The sequence below is a fragment of the Nomascus leucogenys genome, chromosome 23 (assembly GCF_006542625.1).
Source record: "Nomascus leucogenys isolate Asia chromosome 23, Asia_NLE_v1, whole genome shotgun sequence".
NCBI classification, from domain to species: Eukaryota; Metazoa; Chordata; class Mammalia; order Primates; family Hylobatidae; genus Nomascus; species Nomascus leucogenys.
This window is the reverse complement of record NC_044403.1, coordinates 96,471-119,198: the sequence shown is the minus strand read 5'-3', so window position 1 is coordinate 119,198 and position 22,728 is coordinate 96,471. Positions and strand designations below refer to the sequence as shown.

Below are 22,728 nucleotides of genomic sequence, written 5' to 3'. Positions count from 1 at the left end.
TTTGTTCTTAGCTCCTCTTACACAATATCATTTCCCACCTCCAGGTCTTGGCAGTGGGAGTGCTTATCTTTATCATGAAGGGTTGGAGGAGTGGAGGGAGGGCCTGTTGGGATCTACTTTGATTTTATTTATTTTTTTGAGACAGGGTCTCACTCTGCCACCCAGGCTGGAGTGCATTGGCATAATCATGGCTCATTGCAGCCTTGACCTCCCAGGCTTAAGGGATCCTTCCACCTCAGCCTGTCATGTAGCTGGGACTACAGGCAAGTGCCACCACACCCAGTAAATTAAAAATTTTTTTCTTTTTAGAGATGGTGTCTCACTATGTTGCCCAGCCTGGTTTCAAACACCTGAACTTAAGTGATCCTCCTGCCTCAGCCTCCCAAAGTGCTGAGATTACAGGTGTGAGCCACCATGCCCAGCCTGAGATCTGCTTTACAGAGAGCTGCCCACCCTGAGCCTACCCCAGCCTACACTTGAACAAAGGCCTCACATGACTCTGTTCACTCCACATATGAGAAGTACCTGAACTCAGAAGTAATTGATTCTGATTTATATCCAGGTTGGGGTATAATTAGCAGTTGTGATTTAATGTCATTGTGGCCTGAAACTTTGCCATCTTCTCCCTGTCTGTGTGTATTTAAACGGTCAGCTCCCAAGATAGCGTGGTGACTTGGCATCAGACCTTGACCCCGGGGTCCCTGAGCAAGTCACATATCTAAGCCTTGGTTTCCTGCATCAGGGGATTTGGATCATGATGTCGTCCCACAAGGAGGTGAGGGGCAGGTAACACACTTCTCAGGCCCAGCTCACATAGCCCTTGGTGGACATCATTTCTTTCCTGCACCCTTCCCTGAGAGAAGTGGGGCCACTCTTACGGAGGCAGAGGTGCCTGATTCCAGCTCCTGGCTCTGCGGGCAAGTCAGTTAGCCTCAGAGGCCTCAGCCTGCTCATCTGTAAAATAAACTAATAGCGGTTGTCTTACCGATCTCATACAGCTAGAGGGAGGACTAAATAGGAGAGCAGTCATAGGCTCTTAGGGCTGGAAAGGGCTTTGGATATTATTAGTTTCAACTTTTTGTTTTATAGATGGAAAAACCGAGGCTCAGAGGAGTGAATGATGCCCAGGATGACGCGGCCCGTTAGCAGCATGTGGTCAGGGTGCCATGCTGTTTGGCCTCATGACACTGTCTAAAGGCCTACTTGTCTGTTAACTCATAAGCATATGCAGAGAGGCTCACCTCTCTGTGTGTGGTGGTGGACAGACAGATGGCCCCTCTCCTGCCATCTGCTCTGGCCTGTACAAGCCGGGCTGAAGGAGGTCATGTATCATTGCACCAAATGTGGGGAGGCACTTCTGTTGCTGGGCTGAAAACGTATCTTGCTTGCTGCTTCCCTCCTTTATGGCTCACACAGCCCATATCCGGCTGTTTATGAACGAGATTCCCTCTGTGCCCAGCGTCGTGCTTGATGACAGGACACTGCACAGAGAAGTCTGAACAGAGGCTCCTGCCCTCATGCAGCCACTTGTAGCCAGAACAGGCACCTGGCCAAAGGTCAGTGCTCACAGGGCGGGAGAACACTCTAAGGCTGATGAGGGGTACAGACAGTTGGAGCCACTGCAGAGCAATAGGGGGTCGGCAGGCCTGGGGCAGTGGCAGGACCTCCTCACCTCTCCACTACCAGCTCCTGACTCATGGCTGCCCTGCTTCAGCCTGGTCTCTTATTTAGCCTGGGGCTGCAGGCACCACCCACAGCAGCACAGCACCAACGAGGAAGGACAGGGAAGGGGGCTCTGGGTGCTGGGAGCAGGCACGGCTGTGGACAGGCAGCTTTCAGCAGAGGAGCCTGAATTGTTCCATGCATACCTTCAAATATTTAAAGGCCTGTTTTACTTGTTCTTGGTAGATTTCTTGGGCAAAACTAGGACTGATGTGTGTTAGCCCCAGGGAAGTAGATTCTCGAGTTAATAAGAAAGAATTCTTGACTAAAGTTATGCAAAAAAAAAAAAAAAAAGAAATGGAATAAGTTGTTGGAGGGCGAACACTCAGATCCTGGGAGACCCTGCATGGCCGCCTGCCCCTCTGTGGTTCCAGGGAGCCGCGGCCCTTCTGCCTACTCAGTAACTTTGACCAAGATGTCTCTGCCCCTTCATGTCTCTCCATGTGGAAGTGGAAGCACTGTCCAGTTCTCCCTCCTCCCTGGCCCTGCCTCTATGGCTGTGAGAATGAAGGAGCTGTGGGGTCCCTGGGGGCAAGGGGCACTGAAAGACAAAGCAGGGGCACTCCTGGAACTGACATGTTGTCCCTGCTCCCCGAGACGAAGTTCTTGGCAGGTTCATTACTAGCAGGCATGTCAGGCTGTGAAATTAAAGCCTTAAAAAAAAAAGTCTTCCCATTCACTGATTTATTAAATGTTATTAAATGTTGGGCCTGGCCCTGGCTCACAGAAAGCATCGGGGAGTGCCGAGGCCTAGCAATTGAAAATCTCCTGGAAGCAAAGAGGGGATGAGGGTGGCAGAGGGGCCACAGGGTCGGGGTGGGGGCCACCAGTGACGCCCAACCCCAGGAGACTGGTTGTCTCCACAGAGAGGCACGAGGCAGTGGGGATTAAAATCGCCAGGGGATGTGATGGGCTGTGATGGGGGCTGGTGCAGGTAGGGCAGGCGACCTACCCCAGGTCAGTGAGGAGTCAAGGGTGGCTGAAAGGGGAGTAATTTGGGGGGCCCTGGGGTTTCTGGGAGTGGGGAAAATAGGGTGCACAGAGGGCTTTCTCTGTGGGTTTGTGGGTCTGGGTGTGGCCCTGTTCCTGGGCTGTGGTCTGCTGAGGAACCCCCACCTGTCCCCATCACTCATTTATTCGTTCCTCAAGCAAATATTTATCTGGTATTCCAGGCATGTTCCAGACCTTACAGTGGGGAAAGAAATGGGTAAGATATGAACCCAGGTCTTGGAAATGCTTGTGCTTTTAGAGAGGGTGGACAGCGAGTCTACGCAGAAGCCTAGGAGGGTCCCTAATGTGCTGCTCTGGGCCCAGCCCCCGCACAAGCGGTCACCCCTGGGGAGGGGCCACCCCTACACCGATGAGAGACTGGTGGCAGCTATGAACGGCTATGGGCAGTGGCTGTCCCTGGGTCCTAATCAGTGTGCAAGTGCGGGTAGAAGCTCAGGAGGGAGGGTAGCTTGAAGGGGAAATCGTGGGCCCCACCCCCAGAGAAATGGGATGTCTGCATGAAATATACATATGGCAGAAACATATATTAAAACTACAAGTCAATATGGTTCAAACAAAACAAGAAAAAAATGCCATAGGGATACTGGGCTAATTACAAGAATTAATAAATGGGGAGTCTGAAGTGCGGGCTCACTATACAGCCATAGCCTGACTGGCCTCAGTTTACCTGCTGTGCATGTGTTGAATGGGCCCGTGGTGATGAGGGAGACCTGAGATGCCCACTGGCTCAGGGCTCCTCTCTATGCCAGGTGCCTGCCCCTTCTCCCTCCTGCAAAATCAGGGCAGGGCCCAGACAGGATCACCCTAGGAGGAGAACCCAAAGGAATTGCCAAGGGTGAGGCCCCAGTCTGGGGATTTAACCACGCGTACAACAGATCCAAATCCTGGCCCTCGAGGAGGCCGTCAGCAAATGCAAGGATGGGAGTTCATCTTCTCAAATTTCGACGTGGGTTTATTTGGAGCCCTGAATTAAAGTTAGTTTGAAATGCCCTCAACTGGAGAAGCGGGCAGGGGAGGCTTGATACTCAGGCTGGCCCCCAGGCCTGCCCCTGCTCGGAGAAGGGCACTGATCAGGCCTGGACTACTCTGGGGTGTTTGGCGACTTCTGGCTGGTTGGTGCTGACATTGGCTGAGGCCTGATCCCCTGAGTCACCCTGCCTCGCCCTAGATTCTCCTGCCATGGACTAGATGATAGCTTGGCCATGTCCACTGAGACAACTCTGTGGTTTTGAAAGGGAATTTTCCCGAATGCCACCAGCTAAGCTCTCTGGCTCTGAGCTTTGGCTGTGCCACTACAGGCCTTGCCTCCTTCCTGTACTGGGCGTCCTCCTGCCCTGTTCCTCCCTCTCCCTTCCTGCCACACCCGGGGTGACCTCTGCTCACCGTTTTCTCCATTCCATGGACATTTTCCCACCACACCAGCGGCTACCCCCGCTTGCACTAGGAGCCCTGTGACACCTCAACTCGTGGGGCAGAGGTCAGACCCAGGGTGCTGAAGCTCCTGTCGAAGGCCTTTCCGTGTGTCTTGCAGATCCTGGGCGTGGCTTTCTCCATAACCATCGCCCAGCACATCCACCGGACTGGTAAGAAGTAGGATGCGTGTGTGGGCTGGCTGGAGTGTCCCCACAAGCCACTCTCCACTCCTCGCTCCTCTACTGGATGCTCTGTGGAGGCAGAGGATTTGGGCTTTGTGTTGCCAGCCTGCATTCTCCAGATATGACCCCTGCGCCCACCCACCCCTCCCTCAGCCACAGCCTTCTCAGTGGTGGAGGGGTGGGGAGGAGTTGTCGGCACACGGAAACCTGGGGCACGGGGCACCTGGATGCCTGCATCTGTGTCTGTATATTTGCCAGAGATGATGGGGTGGGCTGGGGGTGTGCTCTGGAAGAACCCCCCGGCACTGATGGGTGTCTGTCCCCTGCCCTTCCTCACACTGACACTTTGTCCCCCCATGGGGTAGGGAGCACAGTGCTTCCACCTGTGGAGAGACTACCCTCGGGGAGGCTGCTGCCGTCCGTGGCCACCGTGGGGGAGTTGGCGGGGTGGGGTCTGCCTGCCACCGGGCAAGATCCCTGGAGCACCTCACCAGGACTTTTATACCTTACAGTGTAACTTGTTAACTTTATTTTACTGTGATTAGTCCTTCAGGAATGCTACCTCTCAGGTAAGTTAAGAGTTAGTGCTCTGATTGATAACTTTTTACTGTGTTGATTTCTTTAATGGCTTAATTTCTTTTCTCCCTAAGTGTGGGGGGTGGGTGGGAATACAGGACACCCATTCAGTCTCAGTCAGGACAAATCACTATGCAATCCCCACAAGGCTCTCAGATGAGACTCACCAGCCTTCGCTCAGAATGCGTGGAGAGGACACAGGGGTCCTGCCAGTCCTGGCATCTGTGGACAGGAGCCTGGAAAGGGCAGGTGGAGAGAGGAGTGGGAAGGAGGCTGGAGGCAACTCATCACAGGGTGATGGCGTTTGCTAACAGAGCTCAGATGCCAGAGCAGTGGGGGGTCCCCTGGGGGCTGGTGAAGCGCTTTGCCAGAAATGCAGCAGAGCTGGCAGGTCCCTGTGCTTTTCACTGAGGAGCAGTTGTTGGGTTTTTCCTTCTTCCTTCCTCCTGGCCTCCACTGCATGGGAGGCCGCCCCTTCCACCACATGTGGGCCTTCTCGAGACGGGCTCTGCACACCCCAGTTCCTTTCACAGACATTCCTGCTAGAAACTCCCAAATTTCTCTCTAGTGTGGATGCTACTCACTTTCTCCCCTTGCCTCTGGGTGGGGAAGCTGTCCTTAAGTTTTGTTACTCGGACAGCGACAGAGGACCCAAGAGGGCAAGTGGAAGTGGCACCCCTGATTGTTCCTGCCAGCTTCACCCAGCCACAGGTTGCCTTGCTGGGAGGGAGGGAAAGATGTCCAGTTTGGTCCTAGGATCTCTATCTCCTGCCCAGGGTTCATCAACATCAGCAGTGGGTGGGTGGCAATCACATCCTCTGTGATCTCAAAGAGAAGAAATACAGAAAGCCCAAGAGAGATCAGACTGGCCCTAGACTACCATAGCCCCAGGAAGAAAGAGCTGGAGTCATGGCATGCACACAACCGGACGCGCGAGATGAACAGGCAGGGTCGGGTATTCAATGGCAGGATGCACCCCTCAGAACTGAGGCTGGGCTAGTGTAATGTTTTGCAGTTATGAAAAAGTCAAGAATCTATGGGACTCAGCACGCAAAGGTTATCCACTAGCCAGGATCCAGTGCACGTCACTGGCTGGGGCCTTGGTGGGTGGCAGCCCTTCTTCCTACGGTTTGGCTCCGTACCCTGGTTTCCCAGCCAGACGAGGTCTCTTCTCCAGCCTCCACCTGCCTGTCTGCTCCCAGGGCTGAGTCATGGCCACCCAGCTCCTAGTCACTCCTCTCTTCATCTTTAAGTAACATATAAATTGGGACCAGGAGGTTATAACTTTTGATGTGTTCAGGATTCATACTTTTGGCAGGTGGGAGTGGAGAGTGGGCTGGTCTTGGGGTTCTGGATGGGGTAAAGACAGCTTCTCTGAGACAGGAGCCATGGTGCTGGTGGAATATGAGAGAGGCGCACATTTGAGCAAAACTGCCCTTCCCTAGTCCTCTGGCCGGTCTTCCTGGTAAGGAGTCCTCCCCGGGAACCCCAAAGTGCAGATTCCAGAGCAAACACGCTCCTGTAGACAGATGCTCACCAAACAAGTGCTCAAGTCACCCAGTGGGACCTGGAGTGTCACGTGTTTCTGATGTGGGTGGGGTGGGTACGTTTGTTTATGCAATTTTTAGTTTTTGTTAATATCAGCAGCAACAGTCCAGTGCTTTGGGAGATGTGTGGCCTCCCTGAAAGTCTTGTCTCTGGAGTGCTTCAGGGGCATCCTCTGGCTCTGGAGCCTTTGCTGCGGTGTCTGCTCCCCCGGCCACCCCCCACCTCATCTGTCTGTTTGCAGAGCCTTGTTCACAGGTCCTCAAACTGCCTTCTTGGCTCACCCGGTGCTTGGCAGTTTCATCATTTGGCCGAGTCTACACTGGGTGGAAGTCTCCATGCATAGAGTAGATGTTCCTCCAAGCCCCTTGCCTGTCCTGCAGAATGGTCCCCATACCTCCCAGAGGGCCACATCCGGTGATGCCAGTGAAGGTGGCTAAGTGTCTCTCCTCAGTGTCTCCTGACTGTGATCTCATTGGGGCAGAATTCCCGAGTGAATTCCCTCACTCTCTGCTTCCCTTGCCAACATCAGAGTTAGTTCAATCAGGTCTGATGCAAGCAATTTACAAACTTGTCTCAGAAAGTCCCTTTGAGTTTGTAGATGATTACAGTGGGATGTCTGATGTGGACTCAGCCTTTCTTTGCAGCCGTCTCACAGAAGGGGTGAGCAGGCAGGGGGTGAGAACTGCCTCCGGGCGGCTGGCAGTGGGCGTCAGGGTGCAAGTCTCCTCCCCGCAGCCCCCAGCTGGAGCGGTGTCACCCTCTCTCCTTCCAACATGGGCCTGCATCTTGGGCTGTCTGGGGAGGTTGCTGCCCTGCCCTAGAACCTCTTGTAGATGTTCTGGTTTGACTTGAAACTAGATGGCCATCCCTCCAGGTTTTGGTGGCCAAAGAGCAGTTCAGGTGGATGGAAGTGACTGTCCCTTCCTCTCTGGCCCCTATATAGGTGGAGGTGCTAACTAGCAGGGACATGGCACAGGATGGGAGCCGGGTGCCAGGTGTCTGGGGTCCATTCTTTGTCCCGCAGACCCTCAGAGTCCGGCCTGGCCCTCTGCTGCAGTGAGGCAGTAGTCCAGGATGGGTCCCTGCTCCAAACGGGCACTCTGAGGAGGCGGGGCCTGAGAGGCATCCCACTGCACTCTGGCAGCAGCCTTGGTTGGGTCCTGGTGTATGGGGTTTCCTTGGCTGTCACAGTCACAGTGACACACGGTAGATGAGAGCAGCTGAGAATTCCCCTTGTCCTGGGTCATTGCTAAACTATATGTCCCCGGAGAGGAGGCAGGCATAAAGAACGAGTGTGCACGTGGGTCTGACAGCAGTTGGAAGTGGGCATCTTGAAACCCCTCTGCGTGTGGAGCTCTACCTCCTTTTGTCCTCAACGGGGTGGCCAGGTCCACATGGGATTGTCCCAAGGCATCAGCCTCCAGGGCCCCATCCTGCAGCCGCCATGTCCCAAAGCCTGCAGAGACCACTCTGTGTCTGAAGGGACCCTGTGACACAGGTCCCGCTGGAGCAGGGTCCCTGAGAGCCTCCCCAGGAGATTTACCGAGAGAGACTCAGTGGCTGCAGGATGTGGACTGGTTAGAAGGGCAGGTGACCCCCATCATCTGTGGAAGACCAACAAAGTCATGGGAATTTTGGTGGAAGCCACCCTGTCTCTGCTTGTTCTTGCTTTGGCTCCTGCCACCAGGTCTGCGGACCCACCTGTGTGCTTGTGGCTCACAGGGCAGTGGAAAACATCAGCCTCTCTCTTAGCACTGGGCCCCAGTCACACAAGCGGAGCCGTGGAAGGCAGGCTGCCCTGGCTGTATATGAGAGGGTCATCTTCCTTCCCTGGGGACGTCTGGTGACGGGGCTAGAGCCTTCTAGGATGGATCTGGCTCTTCAGTCCATGGGAGTGGCTGGGATGACTCTGGGAGCCCCCTCACTGTTGTGCAATGTGGTGGGGGAACTGCCTCCCCACTGGTGCTCAGCAAAGCACAATTGAGAAAGGGTGGCTTATGAGCTGTGGCAGAACCCTGCCAGCCCTTCAGGTGGCCAACACTGGTGCCGGCACACACAAGTATCTATTGGCTCAGACTTACTGAACACTCAAGTAAGTCATGCCAAGCACCTATAGACAACAGTCCAGGAAGATGCAGACACAGTCCCTGTGCTTGCAGGGCCAACCGTCCAGTGGGGACCCCAGAAGAGTGAACACGATTGCAGGTCAGTGCTGATGATTATATTCACAGGATGCTGGCTGGCTGTGTGGGAGAGGCAGTGACCCAACCTGGGGAGAAGGAGGCCCTCCAGAGGAGGTATGTTAATGCTAAGAGGTGAAGACAGGATGTGTTAGTTAACCTGGCAAGGAGTGGAAGGAGATGTGTCCTGTGGATGGATGTGGTCCACAGAGGGTGAAGGGGGATTGTCTGGAGACACCGCCAGATCACAGCCTTGAAAACCTGGTCAAGGAGCTTGAAGTTTAGGCTGAGAGCAATGGGAGCCATGGAAAGGCTTTCAGCCCAAACGTGATGGGCTCAGATCCGGCCTTTAGAAAGCTGGCCGCAGCTACAGTGTGAAGAGTGGTCAGAGGGACAGGGGAGGCTGCAGGGAGATCAGGCACAGGCACTGCAGTGATTTAGGTGAGAGATGATAGAGCCGCAGGGAAGGGCGGGGGGTGGAGACAAAGCCAGCAGATCTGAGAGATGCACAGCCTCTGTGGTTAACTAGATTTATTGGTGGGAGAGGGAGCATTTTTGCCATTCATCCAGCATAAACGGGAAGATGACTTATTGTTTGTACCAAATGGATGGATGAACGGATTTTCTGGGCTCAGGGCTCCTGTACAGGAGAGGACAGAGACCAGCATGGTGTAATTAAACCTCTTCTTTTGTGTGTATTGAGCTTCATAGCTTGCAAAACATTAATGAGTTTCCTCCAGACCAAAACTACCTTATCAGCCATCACCACCCTTGAACTTTCACCGTTAGGCATGTACTGTGGCGTGGATGGAAAGGGCACTGGTTTGGGAGTTGGAGAACCTGGGTTAAATTCCCACTCTGCCTTTGGTGTCCATGTGAACCTTGGGCAGTCATTGAACTTGTCTTGGTTTTGTCATCCGCAAAATGAGAATAATGCCTATTTTACAGAATTGCCGTGGGGATTAAATAAAAGCATGTGTATAGAGGCATCCAGCTTGTTCCTAGACCAGGATAGGAGCTTGGCAAGAAATCAGTCGAACATGAGTCCCTAAAAAATTAAAATCAGGTCCCCAAGGAAGAGCATCCTCCAGGCCGAAAGCCGGGGATACAGGAGAGTGGTGTGGGAAGGGGGTGGTCAGGGAAGGGCAGGTGGTGTATCGAGGTGGGTGAGCTGCTGCCTGCAGCAGCTCAGGGAACAAGCTTCCCCATGCCTCAGTTTGCTCTAGGTTAGCTCAGCAGCAGCACTCAATATTCCACAGAAGCAAGGGGGAAGCCAGATTAAATAAATGTCATTTTGGACTCAAATATATTGGCATTGGGATGGTCCCTTCTTAAAGCATTCATCAATTGGGTGGCTATTGATTTAGCATCTTGCTTTTGCTGAGTTTAATGGCAGCCATGAGACAGCCTATTGTCTCCTCAAGCTAACAGAAAGAGTGACAACACTCCACACTGCACACTTGAGCCAAGCTTTCCTGATTGATGCTACTGTTTGGAACTTCCCCTTTGTGGCTCCAGAGACTATCAGATAGCTGAGAGCCAGCAGGGACAGACCTGGACACTGCCTAGTTTCCCTTGGCCCAGGAGAGGAGAGAGGTGAACTGGTAGAGGAAGGCTGCACAGTGGCCTGTGGTTAGTACCTGTTGCTTAGAAATTTTTCTTCTGGTTACTGAGTTCTGGAACTTACCCATGTCCAAGATCCAGAGTAGGGCCAGTCCAACCAGTGGGCAAATTTCTGGAATCCCAAGACAGATGGTCCCGTATTTATGATGGTTCAAATTATGATTTTTCAACTTTATGATGGTGTGAAAACCATATACATTCAGTAGAAACCGTACTTTCAGTACCCATACAAAAACCATTTCTGTTTTTCACTTTCAAACTAGTATTTAATAAATTACATGAGACATTCAACACTTTGTTATAAAATAGGCTTTGTGTTAGATGACTTTGCTGAAACGTAGGCTAATGTTCTGAGCACGTTCAAGGTAGGCCAGGCTAAGCTATGATGTTTGGTAGGTTAGGTGTATTTAACCTGCATTTTTGACTTTTCTTTCTTGATGCTTTCTTTTCTTTCCTTTCTTTCCTCTTTTTCTTTCTTTTTCTTCCTTTCTTTTCTTTCAGTTGACAGGGTCTTGCTCTGTCATCCAGACTGGAGTACAATGGTGCAACCACGGCTCACTGCAGCCTTGAACTCCTGGGCTCAAGCAATCCTCCTGCCTCAGCCTCCATAGCAGCTGGGACCACAGGTATGTGCCACCATGCCTGGTCAATTTTGTTTATTTTTTTGTACTGGCGGGTCTCCCTATGTTGCCCAGGCTAGAACTCCTGGACTCAAGCAATCCTCCCACCTCAGCTTCCCAAAGTGTTGGGATTACAGATGTGAGCCACCACGCCTAACTTAGTTACAATATTTTAAACTTACGATGTATTTATCAAGATGTAGCCCCATCATATGTTGAGGAGCATCTGTATATTCTCAATATATTTCTTTTCTCTGGCGAGACCCCAGTTCCTAAAATGACCCAACCTTCTTATTTACCAACGGGCAACTTGGGGAGAGGATGTTGAATTTGACCTCTGGCCCCTAACTCAGGGTTCTCTAAAGTAGAATTTGGGCTTCGTGAACTATAGTGTGTTTTAAAAGTCCAGTGGAAGTTGCTCCTCGTCCCCATCATGGGAACATTAATGTTCTTGCCTCTGGCTGGCTTTGTTATGTCCTTACTGCAGTGACATTGTTTGTACCTTGCTGATGGAAAGGGCTGGATTCCCGCTTCACTCTTTCCCTCTTGTCCTCTGGCCTGATGCAAAGGCTTCCACCAGGTGCCCGGCAGGATCCTCCCCTTTCTGCTCAAGTCACTGCCAGACAGGGTTTCAGCTACAGACTGAAGCCAGAGGGAAAAGGAAATAGGGGCTTCTCATGCATTTGCTTTTAAGAAGAAAATGGCTCTTTGCCCCATGTCCTCTCCTTCCCATGGGCAGCCTCTCTCTTCAGCCGTGGAGAGGCAGTGGGAACCAGCGTCCTCACCCAGAAGCAGCAATGACAACTTGGTCTTTGGGGCTGACATGAGGCATCAGCACTTGCTGGGAAGTAGTGGCAGCGGGCAGGCCAGCCGGCAGCCACCGAAGGCACAGCTTCAGCAATGGCATCATGCTGCCTGCCTGGCTGACAAGGCTCTTGTTGGCTGTTGGGGCTGTGTAGGCAGCAGTTGCAAGCCAGTAACAGCACTGCCTATTTGCAGCAGGAAAGGGCCTGGAGGGCACCTGTCCCTTCTTGATACATTCGTGTTGGATGATTTGCACACACACATGCACACACTCATAGCGATGGTGGAGGGGAGCAGGCAACTCACTCCAGTGGGACAGATGACCGTGAGCATATGCCCTAGGCTGGCTCCATTCCCCTGCCCAACATCTAAGCAGTCAGAAGGCCGCTGCTATGACCTTTCAGTGAATGACTGGGCCTTGACCAAAGAGGCCCTGCAGACACAGGAGAGCGACTGGAGCTCCCCTGCAAAGTGGGTACCTGCCTGGGGACCTCCCTGGGTGGATCAATGTGCTTACACCACAAGTGGCAGGGTCCTGTTGGGTTCACAGCAGCTGTGTGGGTTGGCTCTCAGCTGCCTCCCTGACCACCCCCATCCCTCTGTCTGGGGATCCCCCTGAGCCCAGACTACCTGGGTACTCTTCAGGCTCCTCACTGCCTGATATGGTTTGGCTCTGAGTCCCCCAAATCTCTTTTCAAATTGTAATTCTCAATGCTGGGGGAGGGGCCTGGTGGGAGGTGATTGGATCACGGGGGGCGGACTTCCCCCTTGTTGTTCTCATGATGGTGAGTTCTCACGAGATCTGGTTGTTTAAAAGTGCATGGCACCTGTCCCCTCACTCTCTCTCTCCTGCCGCCATGTGAAGAAGGTGCCTGCTTCCCCTTCGCCTTTGCCTTCTGCCATGATTATAAGTTTCCTGAGGCCTCCCAGCCATGCTTCCTGTTAAGCCTGTGAAACTGTGAGTCAATTAAACCTCTTCTCTTTATAAATTACCCACTCTCAGGTAGTTCTTTTTAGCAGTGTGAATAGATGAATACACCACCTCTCAAGCAAGTTTTCTAGACAGAATAGTGAATGAAATAATATGATCGTTTTATGTCATAGAAGACAAAAACATACTTCCTTTTAGCTCTGGACTGGGCAACTACTGGTCCCCTCAGCAAAGATTCATCTTTCTGCATTTCCAATGAAAACGTGTCCAACTCCAGGTTTGGGGATGAGGACACATCAGCTGGTCCAAGGTGGAGAAACCCTGTCACAGTGGAGTGAGTTGGTCTGGGGGTGCGGCTTGCAGTAGGAGTGTGTGTCTCAACAGACAGAGCCCCCTTGCTCCTGACTTTTCGCCACACTCTGCATCTGCTGCAGCCAAGCAGAGGATGGTGCCTGCAGTGATAAGAGCTCACTGCAGGTTCATGAACAGATGCTGGTTGTGCGTCATGGTAAATGGTATGAAAACATGCACTGACCGAAGGGAGGAAGCCTGAAGAGGAATACAACGTTAAGTACATGTGTTTGAGCCTGGCTCTCCACTGCAGCCAGGGGCTAATGACACTTGTGAGCAGGAGAAGTCAGTTCAAACACATCAGTGATGAGGCTGACAAACAAAGGGTAAGCAGGACCCTATCCAATGTGGCCAAAGGTTTACTCACAGGGGAGCCGTGGCTAACGTAGCAGCTTCACAATGTAGCAGTGGGTCATGGTACATTTGATGAACTGATGGCCTGGGGGTTCCTTGCAGAGGAGAAAAAAAATCAACAGAAGGTAGTCCTAGATACAATTCCTTTATTATTATGATTATCATGCCCCCTAGCACATGAAGCTGGGCTTCCACCGAGATCAGCTAAGGACAGGGGTGTTTACAGTGAGAACAATTTCTCTATACGCATTAGGTTACGACATCTTCTCTGTTTCCAGAATAGTGTGATGACTCACATCCATGGGTCAGTTGCTTCCAGGAATCCATCTGGCCTCACCAACATTGGGCTGCCTGGAAGAACGGCTGGCACTTGCACAGGGCAGGGTATGGGGAGCAGGCTTCAGGTTTATAAGCAGGACTGGGCACTGCTGAAATAGGGGAAGGGAGCAGCCAGAATGTAGCAGGTTCTCCCAAGGCACGTAGAAGTTGGTGGGAAAATGAGGCTGGGGTGTGTAACTTGTCCCCTTCCAGGAAGGGACCCAGGCACCTGGTCTCCTGGCCAAGATCACAGGCGATCCAAGAGTCCTCCAGGGAAGAGCAAGCACTGCACAGACGCACAGCAGAGAGGCTTTCCTGGCTGGCCATGAGCTGACCATGGTGACATGCTTCACTCCCAGTCCCCAGTGGTGGAGCGAGTCGGGAATCTCGACTGCTGCAGGTGGAGCTCAGCTGGACAGCCTGAGGTACTCGTGAACCCTGAGCGTTGTGACATATAAAGGAGGGTGGCTGCATCTTCCTTTGGGGTTTGGTCTAAAGCAGTGGTTCTCAAAGTGTGGTTCCAGGGCCAGCAGCTGCAGCTCCCGGGAACTTGTTAGAAATGCAAATGATTGGTCTTGCCCACTCTTGATGAGAAATTCTGGGGGTGAGGCCAGCAATCTGTTTGGAAAAGCCCTTCCAGGTGATTCTGATACTCACCGAAGTTTGAGAACGACTGGTTTAGACGCTTGGTCACTATACCCTCAGTGGATGTGAGCCCGGCCCAGCAGCCATGCAAAAGACTGGCCTTCCCTCCTCAGCCCCAGAATGGCCAGTATATCAAGAATGTTTTCGGCCGGGCGCGGTGGCTCACGCTTGTAATCCCAGCACTTTGGGAGGCCGAGGCGGGCGGATCACAAGGTCAGGAGATCGAGACCACGGTGAAACCCTGTCTCTACTAAAAAATACAAAAAAAAAAATTAGCCGGGCGTGGTGGCGGGCGCCTGTAGTCCCAGCTACTCGGGAGGCTGAGGCAGGAGAATGGCGTGAACCCGGGAGGCGGAGCTTGCAGTGAACCGAGATTGCACCACTGCACTCCAGCCTGGGCAAAAGAGCAAGACTCTGTCTCAAAAAAAAAAAAAAAAAAAAAAAAAGAATGTTTTCCAGGTGGGTGACAGGGTGGGCGGTGATGACAGTCACTGTTCCAACTCACTTCTCCAGCCTCAAAACCCTGAAGAGGGCCCAAGTAGCAGATTCTGAAACAAAGCTGGCTCCAGGGCAAGAGGGCCCAGAGGCACCTCACAATGATCTACCATATTCCCCCCACACCCCGCAGGGCCATGCTGGGCCCTTCTGGATGTAAACACCTCTGGGCATGCACAGCACAAGCTCCCTGACAGAAATCACACCGGGTCCACCCCCAGAGCCCCAGCAACAGCAGGTGCCCCATGCAGGGGGCTAGAAAGAAGGCAGAAAAGGGCCTCACCTGAAGGGGAGGTGGTCAACACACCCCCAGGGTGCCCCTTCCTGCCCAGGGTTGCTCTGGGAGTGGGTGTGACCTGAGGGGTGACCTCCATGTGGACATGAGATTCCGCACCCTACACGAAGGCCCTGAGGGCTGAGGGACAGTCCCTGCTCTTGCTTTGGGGTTAGTGTTGGTACCTGGGGTGATGGGCTGGGTGGTTTTCATGGGCCTTGGCCCTTTAGGATCCTGGCTGCTGCCTGAGCCCCTGCACCCGGAGGGTCCAGCTGTCAGCCTGAAATGAGCCAGGCTTCTGCACCCCCGGCCCATGTGCCACGGGTGCTGCTTTGTGACACTGCCCCCTGAGTGACACTCTGTTCCTTAATGACAGCCTGATGGCTCATTACGGAGATGGAGAACTGGGGGACACTGAGGAGAGGGGTACCCGGCCCAGCTTTCCTTCCTTCTCCCCGGCTGGGGGTGGCAAGACAACAGCCGCGACCACTGACAAGCAAGTCTTAACTTTGCCCAGCCTTAATTTCCTCATTTATAAAATGCGGAAATGACACCCTCTTGCTGGGGTAACCGCGAGGTTAAGTATTTACGGTGACAGATTCTAAGCGCGCAGCAGGACCTTGGTAAACACGAAAAGATCCCTGGACACGCTCCCCACTTACTCTGCCTGAGGGGCTCCTGGAGATGGGGCTAGGGTGCCAGGGAAGCAGGAGGGAGAAAGAGACGAACGGGCACAAACATTCCACCCCCTCAGACAAGGCCACGTTTCATTCTTGCCTGCTGTCCTGACACAGGTCACCCGGGGGACTCGGGGACGCGCCCTTCTCTCTTGGTGTCTGCCCCTGTGAGCTTAGGGAAGGGCAGCATGGTGTGTGCAGGGCAAAGACATGCCCGTGCCAGCTGGGTGGGATCCCTGCACCTGATGCTGCTTTCCTGGGGCCCTGGTGTGCAGGGGCCTTTTGCCCACACGGGACTGATGGTGACATTCCACAGGCATGTCCTCTCTCTCCAAGGAACTCAAGGCTGTACCAGCCTCCAAGCAGGGGCCCGGGAGGAAGTGACCTGGGTACGGATCTGTACCCTCGTCAGCAGAAGGGGCACACCCCGCTGGGGACCACATCGTTGGCTCTGGACTCCAGCCATCGTACACTCCCAGGCAGAACCTGCCCTATCCTGGGTCTCTGTTCCTCTAGCCCTGTCTCATCTCCCAGGCTGTTGGCATGGGCAAGGAGGTCAGATTTCCAAGCCCTGGGTTGTTCTGCCACTGTCTGCAGCTTGGACAAGCCATCTTTCAAGAGGCAGTCTGGCTGGACGACACACAGGGCAGGAATTGCAGCTAATCTTGCCCCAGTCAGGCTGGACCAACCATCCCATGAGGCTGGGGCAGATGGGGCAGGCTGTCCTGGGCCTGCCTTCAATGATAAGGCTGTGCACAGGGCACCTGCCTGCCACCTGTCTTTCATCCCCACCAGGGCAGACAGGTAAGGCCCGAGCACCCCCTGCCCACTGCCACCTCCCCCCGACACCTCGGCAGGAAGAACATGGCTCTAGCCCAGTACCCAGTTGCATTGGTAACTCCAGGGCCTTTTGGGCAGGGGAGATAAACCAGCGCAGGCTCCAAGAAGCCACTGGAGAACACCCAGAGGAGAGGAGGCAACCAGCCCCGAGGCTGGGCTTCCCTCTGTCCATGTGGGTACTTCCTGTGCTGAGGATGCAGTTTCTGGACAGTTCAGGGCTCTGTTGGGGTCAGCACTGGGTGGCCTTGAGGCCACTCCTATGTATGGGAGAGAGAGCACGCCTGCCCCAGGACTGGCCTAGGTCAGCAATGTGCTCAATACAGTGCAATCTGGATCAAGCGGGGAGGTGAGCTGGGAACTCGCTCAGCCTTGGCCTTAGCACAACAAGGTGCCCCCCTTCATAGGGGGGAAGTAAGAGGGTCCCACTCTGGGGAGAAGTGCAGGAGCTGGGGAGGGTGGAAGCCAGGTGTGGGGTTCTTGTGCAGTGAATGGGCTGCCCCCTTGTAATAGCCATTTGGGGGGGTCCCTATGGGTGTTGTACAAAAAGCTGCCAGCATGGATACTCTGTATTTTCTAGGATTTTCTTTCTGTTCTCCCTGAAAATTGCGAAAATTCCCTGCTGAACTTAGTGATGCAAGAGAGAACCCGAGGAAAAAGCTCTGTCCACTCTAGGACGGATGGGAAGGGAAGCAGAGTGGGACCCCCTGGAAGCAGTGTGGTGGTGGCCACGGGGTCAAGGAGAGGGCCCCAGGAAAAGTGAGGTTCAGGCAGATGCCCCTCTATTCAGAGCTGCCCCTTCTCAGCGGCTCCGACTTCGCAGGGTTGCGAGTTGGTCCACTCCAGGAGATGTTTGACACCCACCAACATTAGGAGCTGAAGATGGTCTGAAAACCCGGTGTTCCTGAGAACCAGGCCCTGGAACAGGAGATCCCTGAGGGGCATATCACTAGAGGCCAGGGCTTGGGGCCATGGTATCCCAGGGAGGTTTCTCCCAGGAGGGCAGTTAGGCAGGAGCAGGGCTCTGCTTCTAGTGCAGCATGTGCTGGTGTGGCCACCTTACCCCCTGCTTCCTGCCAGGGCGGCTCTACCCAGCCTGTGGCTGCCCTACCCAGGCCTCCCCACTCCCAGGCCCTGCAGGAAGGAATGAGGCCAGCAGGACATGGCTTTCCAGGTGAGGCAGTGTGGAGAGTGGGCAGGTCAAAGGGCAAGGTCTTTTGGGGGAAATGCCAGCCCTCCCTGCCCCACCCCATGCTTTTTCCAGAAACGACAAGGTCAGGGCTTCTGAGCATGGGTGGGGGAATCCCGTGCTGAATGCAGGAGTGCCGGGGTTCCTGGGTTTTCTGCCCATTGTTCCAGGTTCAGCAGCTGGGAGGGAGCAGAGAACCCAACCGCCACCCTCCCGTAGTCCGCAGGTGCCCCCATGCCTGGTGAGGGGCTCTGGTTGTCTCCTAAAAGGATCATTTCCCTGCCCAGGATCTGGCCATGGGGGCTCAGAAATGGAGGAGAGGGGGCCGAGGGTCCCTGCCTGGGTGGGCACAGTAGAAGCTATGGTCTCAGGCACTTGGTGGATTTGCAGGAGCTGGGCACAAAGGAGGGGGCATCTACGGCCCTAGTGGAGCTGGTGCTAACTCTGCAGGCCTTGCAGATGGCATGTGGCCACTTGTCGTCCTGAGGGGCAGTTGGAAGAGGAGGTGGTTGGCCATCAGTAAAAATGCCGCTGGAGCTTCTGGTGCAAGCAGCAGGTGAGAACCATCCCGCAGATCTGCCAGGGGGAGAGAGCAGAGGAGCAAAGAGAAATCAGAACTCCTGGAAGCGGCCAGCCCCCAGGGCCCTGGAGCAGTGCTGCTCACTCCAATCCCCTGGGGCCTGGACAAAGGGCAGATTCCTGCTCAAAATATCTGGGTAGGGCCTGAGGTTCTGCATTTCTGACAAGCATCCAGGTGATGGCGGTGTGCATGGGGGAACCACATTCTGCCATCTACTATCCAAGAGCAGGGCTTTGCACACTTAATGGGCATGAACCATCTGGGGACCTCCTTATTACAATTCTGCAGGCCTGGTGGCAGCCTGAGAGTCTGCATTCCTAGCAAGCTCCCAGTTGATGCTGTGGGTCTGTGGTCCTAGATCTTCTCCAGAGACGGCCTGATTCAATTAGGCCCTAAGAGTAATGTTTCCACTCCCTCATCAGAGCTGTCTGAAGTGGACTGTCTCTCTAGGAAAGAGTCTGCCTGTGTTTTGCTGTCCTTGGACTCCAGAGCAAAACTCAGGTCCATCTTCGATGCTCTGGCTGGTGTACAGGAGCCATGGGGGAAACTGAGACTCTGGGAAGAGCCCCCTGAGCTGTCACCCTGTCAGTCAGCATAGAATAAGAGCTGGTGAGCTCAGCCTGTCAATCAGTGTAGAATGCAGCACCAAGCCCAGGCCCCGGGCGTCCTGTCTGCCAGCCCTTCTGTTGGTATCCACAGCTGAACAAGAAGGGGCTGGAGCATCTGGTCCAAAGCAGACACAGGCCTGGGAGGGTCACCCTGCACACCCCCTTCTCACTTCTCCCACTTCCAGAATGCAGAGGGGCTTTATTCTCCCTCCTTGCTCTTCATGGGCCCTCCTCTGTCTTCTTCCTCCTCTTCTTCTCCTCCCTCCCACCCAAGGATGCATTGAGGGTAATGTGATTATGATCCTGATAATGACGATGACATGTTGTTGGGTCTCGGCTCTCTGCACACAGGAGGGGGGCACTGGGCTAGAGCAGCCCCATGACTGTCCCATCATACCTGGGGGAAGGTGGCTCCCCTAAGTATTGAAACAGTGTCCTGACTTTCCTAGCAGTTGCTGCTGCCCTGACCTTGGCGGTGCAAACCTGGACGCAGGTGGAGCTCTGTCCAGCGGGAGGAGAGCAGGCAGGTGGAGATGCGTGTGTCCCGTACTGTACCGTCTCTGACAGGCTAGCTGGGGGAGGCAGTGTGGAAGGGGCCCATCCTCTTCCCCTCCTTCCTCCTCTCCATCCCTCCCAACCTGGAGGACAGCGTGGAGCGTGAACAATGCTTTCAGCCTGCAGACTTGGTGTTAATCCACCTGGGGCCTCAGGCTGAAAGGCGGCTTAGGAGGTTATCTCATCTCCCGCTAGCTTTACGCAGGCAGCTGTCATGCCTTTCCACCCATGCAGGTGTCCCTACCTCATGGTCTGATGATTTTCTGTGGGATTTTCTGGATCTTATCTGTGCTAAGAGGGAGGCCAGAAGGGAGCTGTTTGACCGGCACAGGTTTGTGCTGGAAACCATGTCTGCATCGCCTGCAGTGTACGTCTCCTGCTGGGGGAGGACCGGAGGGGCCACGCTCCGCAGCAGACAGGCTCCTGCATGAGCTGGGCGTGCCCAGGGAGCCTCCCAGGACAGGCACAGTAAAGGGGCAGAGGTGTGTGGGCCAGACCCTCATAACTGCGTCCACATGCACACACACACTTGCACACGCACACACACACGTGAACACCACGCTGAAGCATGTGGAAGGGTACAGGATGCCACCCAGTCTGGTTCCTGGATAAGCTTTGCCATCTCCCTTCTGACAGAGGACACTGAGAAACCAGCACGGATGGCTCCAGCAGCCAGCAGGGGGCACACAGAGACAGCACAAGGCCAGATAACCGCAGGTGCTGGAGGTGGCAGATGGGGTTGGGCCCGGCTTGGAGGCCCAGCCACACGGTGCCTGGTGCTGTCTTCTGGCAGCTGCCTGTGTGTGACACTTGGCCACACAGGGAGGCCGTCCTGCCTTCAGCTTCCTCTGAGGCTTCTGAGTCAGCACCTGGCTGTCAGCAGAGAGCATGAAGGAAGGGCCGGGGAGCTTCCAGGAAGTCATTCCAAAACGATTGTTTGTTTTCCCTTTTAATGACCTGCAGATTCCAGTCTTGACTGTCTTGTGTTTTCTATGCTCTGACACATGTTTCCATCTTGCAAGGTGAGCACGTTGGAGGTGGTCTACGTTCTACTTGAGGCTGCACCAACGCTGTGTGATCTTGGGTAAAGTTATCTCCCTCTCTGAGCCTCAAATCCCCCTCTGCCAATAGGAAAACATCCAGTCTGTACACTGGTCTAGGGTCTTCCTTGGCGAGACTCTTTAAAAACTAGAATAACAGGAACCAACAGCACAGCACCCAATCCTTCCAACACCCCAATCCTTTGAGAGGCCAGGCAGAATAAAGACCCCCGCTCCCCGCCTGCAAGCCAGGGCTTTGCACATGCTATTCCCTCATCCTGGCTCTTTCCCCTCTGTCACTGCCTATCAGGCTCCTTCCGGACTTAATGAGATATCACTTCCTCCAGGAAGCCTTCCCTGACCTCCCGTGACTGGTTAGGGCCACTGATGTTTGCTTCTTAAACCCAAGGACTCCTAACACAGCACCTAGCACTGCACTGTGACTGCCATATACTTATCTGTCCCCTTCCTTCAAGTAAAATCTCCCTGGGAGAAGGGACAGCACCCTGCCTGCAATGGGGCCCTGGCACTGGGCACAGCACCTGGCACACAGCAGCTCTGTTCCAAAGTAAACACAGCCTCCTCTGCCGGCCCCCTGGGCGGAGGCTGCCAGGATGCTGATGTGAGGAGGGCAGCAGGAAAAGGGCTGGGCTACTGGGACATTTTAAGTGAAATGTTCCCCAGCCAGAATATTCTAGAAATTAGCTTCTAAAGTGACCTCAAAGTGGAGTGCCTCCAGAGTCCACCCACAAGAGGGGAAGCTGGTACAGAGGAAGCAGGCCTGTGAGCTGGAGGCCTGGCCAGCTCTGCCACAGCGGCTGCGTCACCTTCAGCAGGTGACTTTCTGGTGAGGCTTGATGTCTTCAGATGTGCATGAGTAAGATGAGCCCGGGGACTCTGAACCCCGAATGTATGTTTGACCCAGCTGGGAGGCTTAAAAATACCCGTGCACAGACCTCAGCCGAGCCCAGACAATCCGAGCCAGTCTGTGGAGGGGGCGCCAGAGCTGTGGTTTTTTTTTTTTTTTTTTTTTTTTAGATGGTGTCTTGCTCTGTCGCCCGGGGTTGGAGTGCAGTGGCACAATCTTGGCTCACTGTAACCTCTGCCTCCCGGGTTCAAGTGACTCTCCTGCCTCAGCCTCCCGAGTAGCTGGGACTACAGGTGCCCTTCACCACGCCCAGCTAATTTTTTGTATTTTTAGTACAGATGGGGTTTCACTGTGTTAGCCAGGCTGGACTCAATCTCCGGACCTTGTGATCCACCTGCCTCAGCCTCCCAAAGTGCTAGGATTACAGGCGTGAGCCACTGCGCCTGGCCACAATGGTATTTAAAAAACTCGATTCTAGCGTGCAGCCAGGGCCGGTGGCACTGGTCCAGGTAGTCTGTAAGGCCTTTCCAGGTGGAAGAGTCTGATCGGGGGCTACCCCAGCACTGTGATGATCCTGTCCAGGTCTGAAACTGCCTCTGGTGACTGAGGTGGGTGAGAAGCCTGGGGGGTCCCTACTGAGGGGATAGGTGCACTCACTCCCGGAATGCAGAACCTCAGCGTGGAGGGGCCTCTGCCGATCAAGTGCAGGGGATTCTCCCTTCAGCATCCCTGCCGGCCCCCAGCCTCTGCCCCAACCTGCAGCCACAGGGAGTTTAGTACTCTGCAAGGGCCACTGTTTAGCAATTCAAATCGTTAAAAAGTTCTTGAACGTGTCACCTTGAAAATAATTCCACCTACTCTTCCCCTTCTGTCCTCTGGAACCTCCCAGGAACAGTCCCTCCTTTCCCCACATGACTGCCTTGGGCATTTCAAGACCACGAGGGTGCTGCGTCTGCTCCCCATCTCCTGACCTCTCTCACATCTGACTTCCGGGCCCCACACTCCCCTTGCCCCTCCCTCTGCATCTGGCTGCACAGTGGCATCACTAGAGAGCTTCACAAATACACTGATGCCCAGGTGCCAGCCCCAGACCATTTTGTTTCATTTTGCTGTGGGGAGCCCAGGCCTGGGTCATTTTTTTTCTTTGAGACGGAGTCTCACTCTGTCGCCCTGGAATGCGGTGGAACGATCTAGGCTCACTGCAACCTCCACCTCCTGGGTTCAAGCGTTTCTCCTGCCTTAGCCTCCCGAGTAGCTGGGATTACAGGCGCGCGTAGCTGGGATTACAGGCGCGCGCCTCCACGCCCAGCTAATTTTTGTCTTTTTG

At 54.2% G+C, this 22,728-nt stretch overlaps 1 protein-coding gene and 1 long non-coding RNA gene across 2 annotated transcripts in view; one reads left to right on the top strand and one right to left on the bottom strand.

Moving 5' to 3' along the window:
- Positions 1 to 1,386: 1,386 nt before the first annotated feature.
- Positions 1,387 to 10,688, top strand: LOC115832889. Its single transcript, XR_004028280.1, has 3 exons — positions 1,387 to 1,556; positions 4,265 to 6,881; positions 8,684 to 10,688. It is a non-coding gene; the product is annotated as an uncharacterized LOC115832889 (long non-coding RNA).
- Positions 10,689 to 17,321: 6,633 nt separating this feature from the next.
- Positions 17,322 to 22,728, bottom strand: part of TSPAN11 (tetraspanin 11) — a 66,339-nt gene continuing 60,932 nt past the window's right edge. Inside the window, exon 8 of the mRNA XM_030804570.1 lies at positions 17,322 to 18,326. Coding sequence (XP_030660430.1) covers positions 18,267 to 18,326 — 60 coding nt within the window. The 3' untranslated portion in view covers positions 17,322 to 18,266. The remainder of the gene's footprint in view (positions 18,327 to 22,728) is intronic.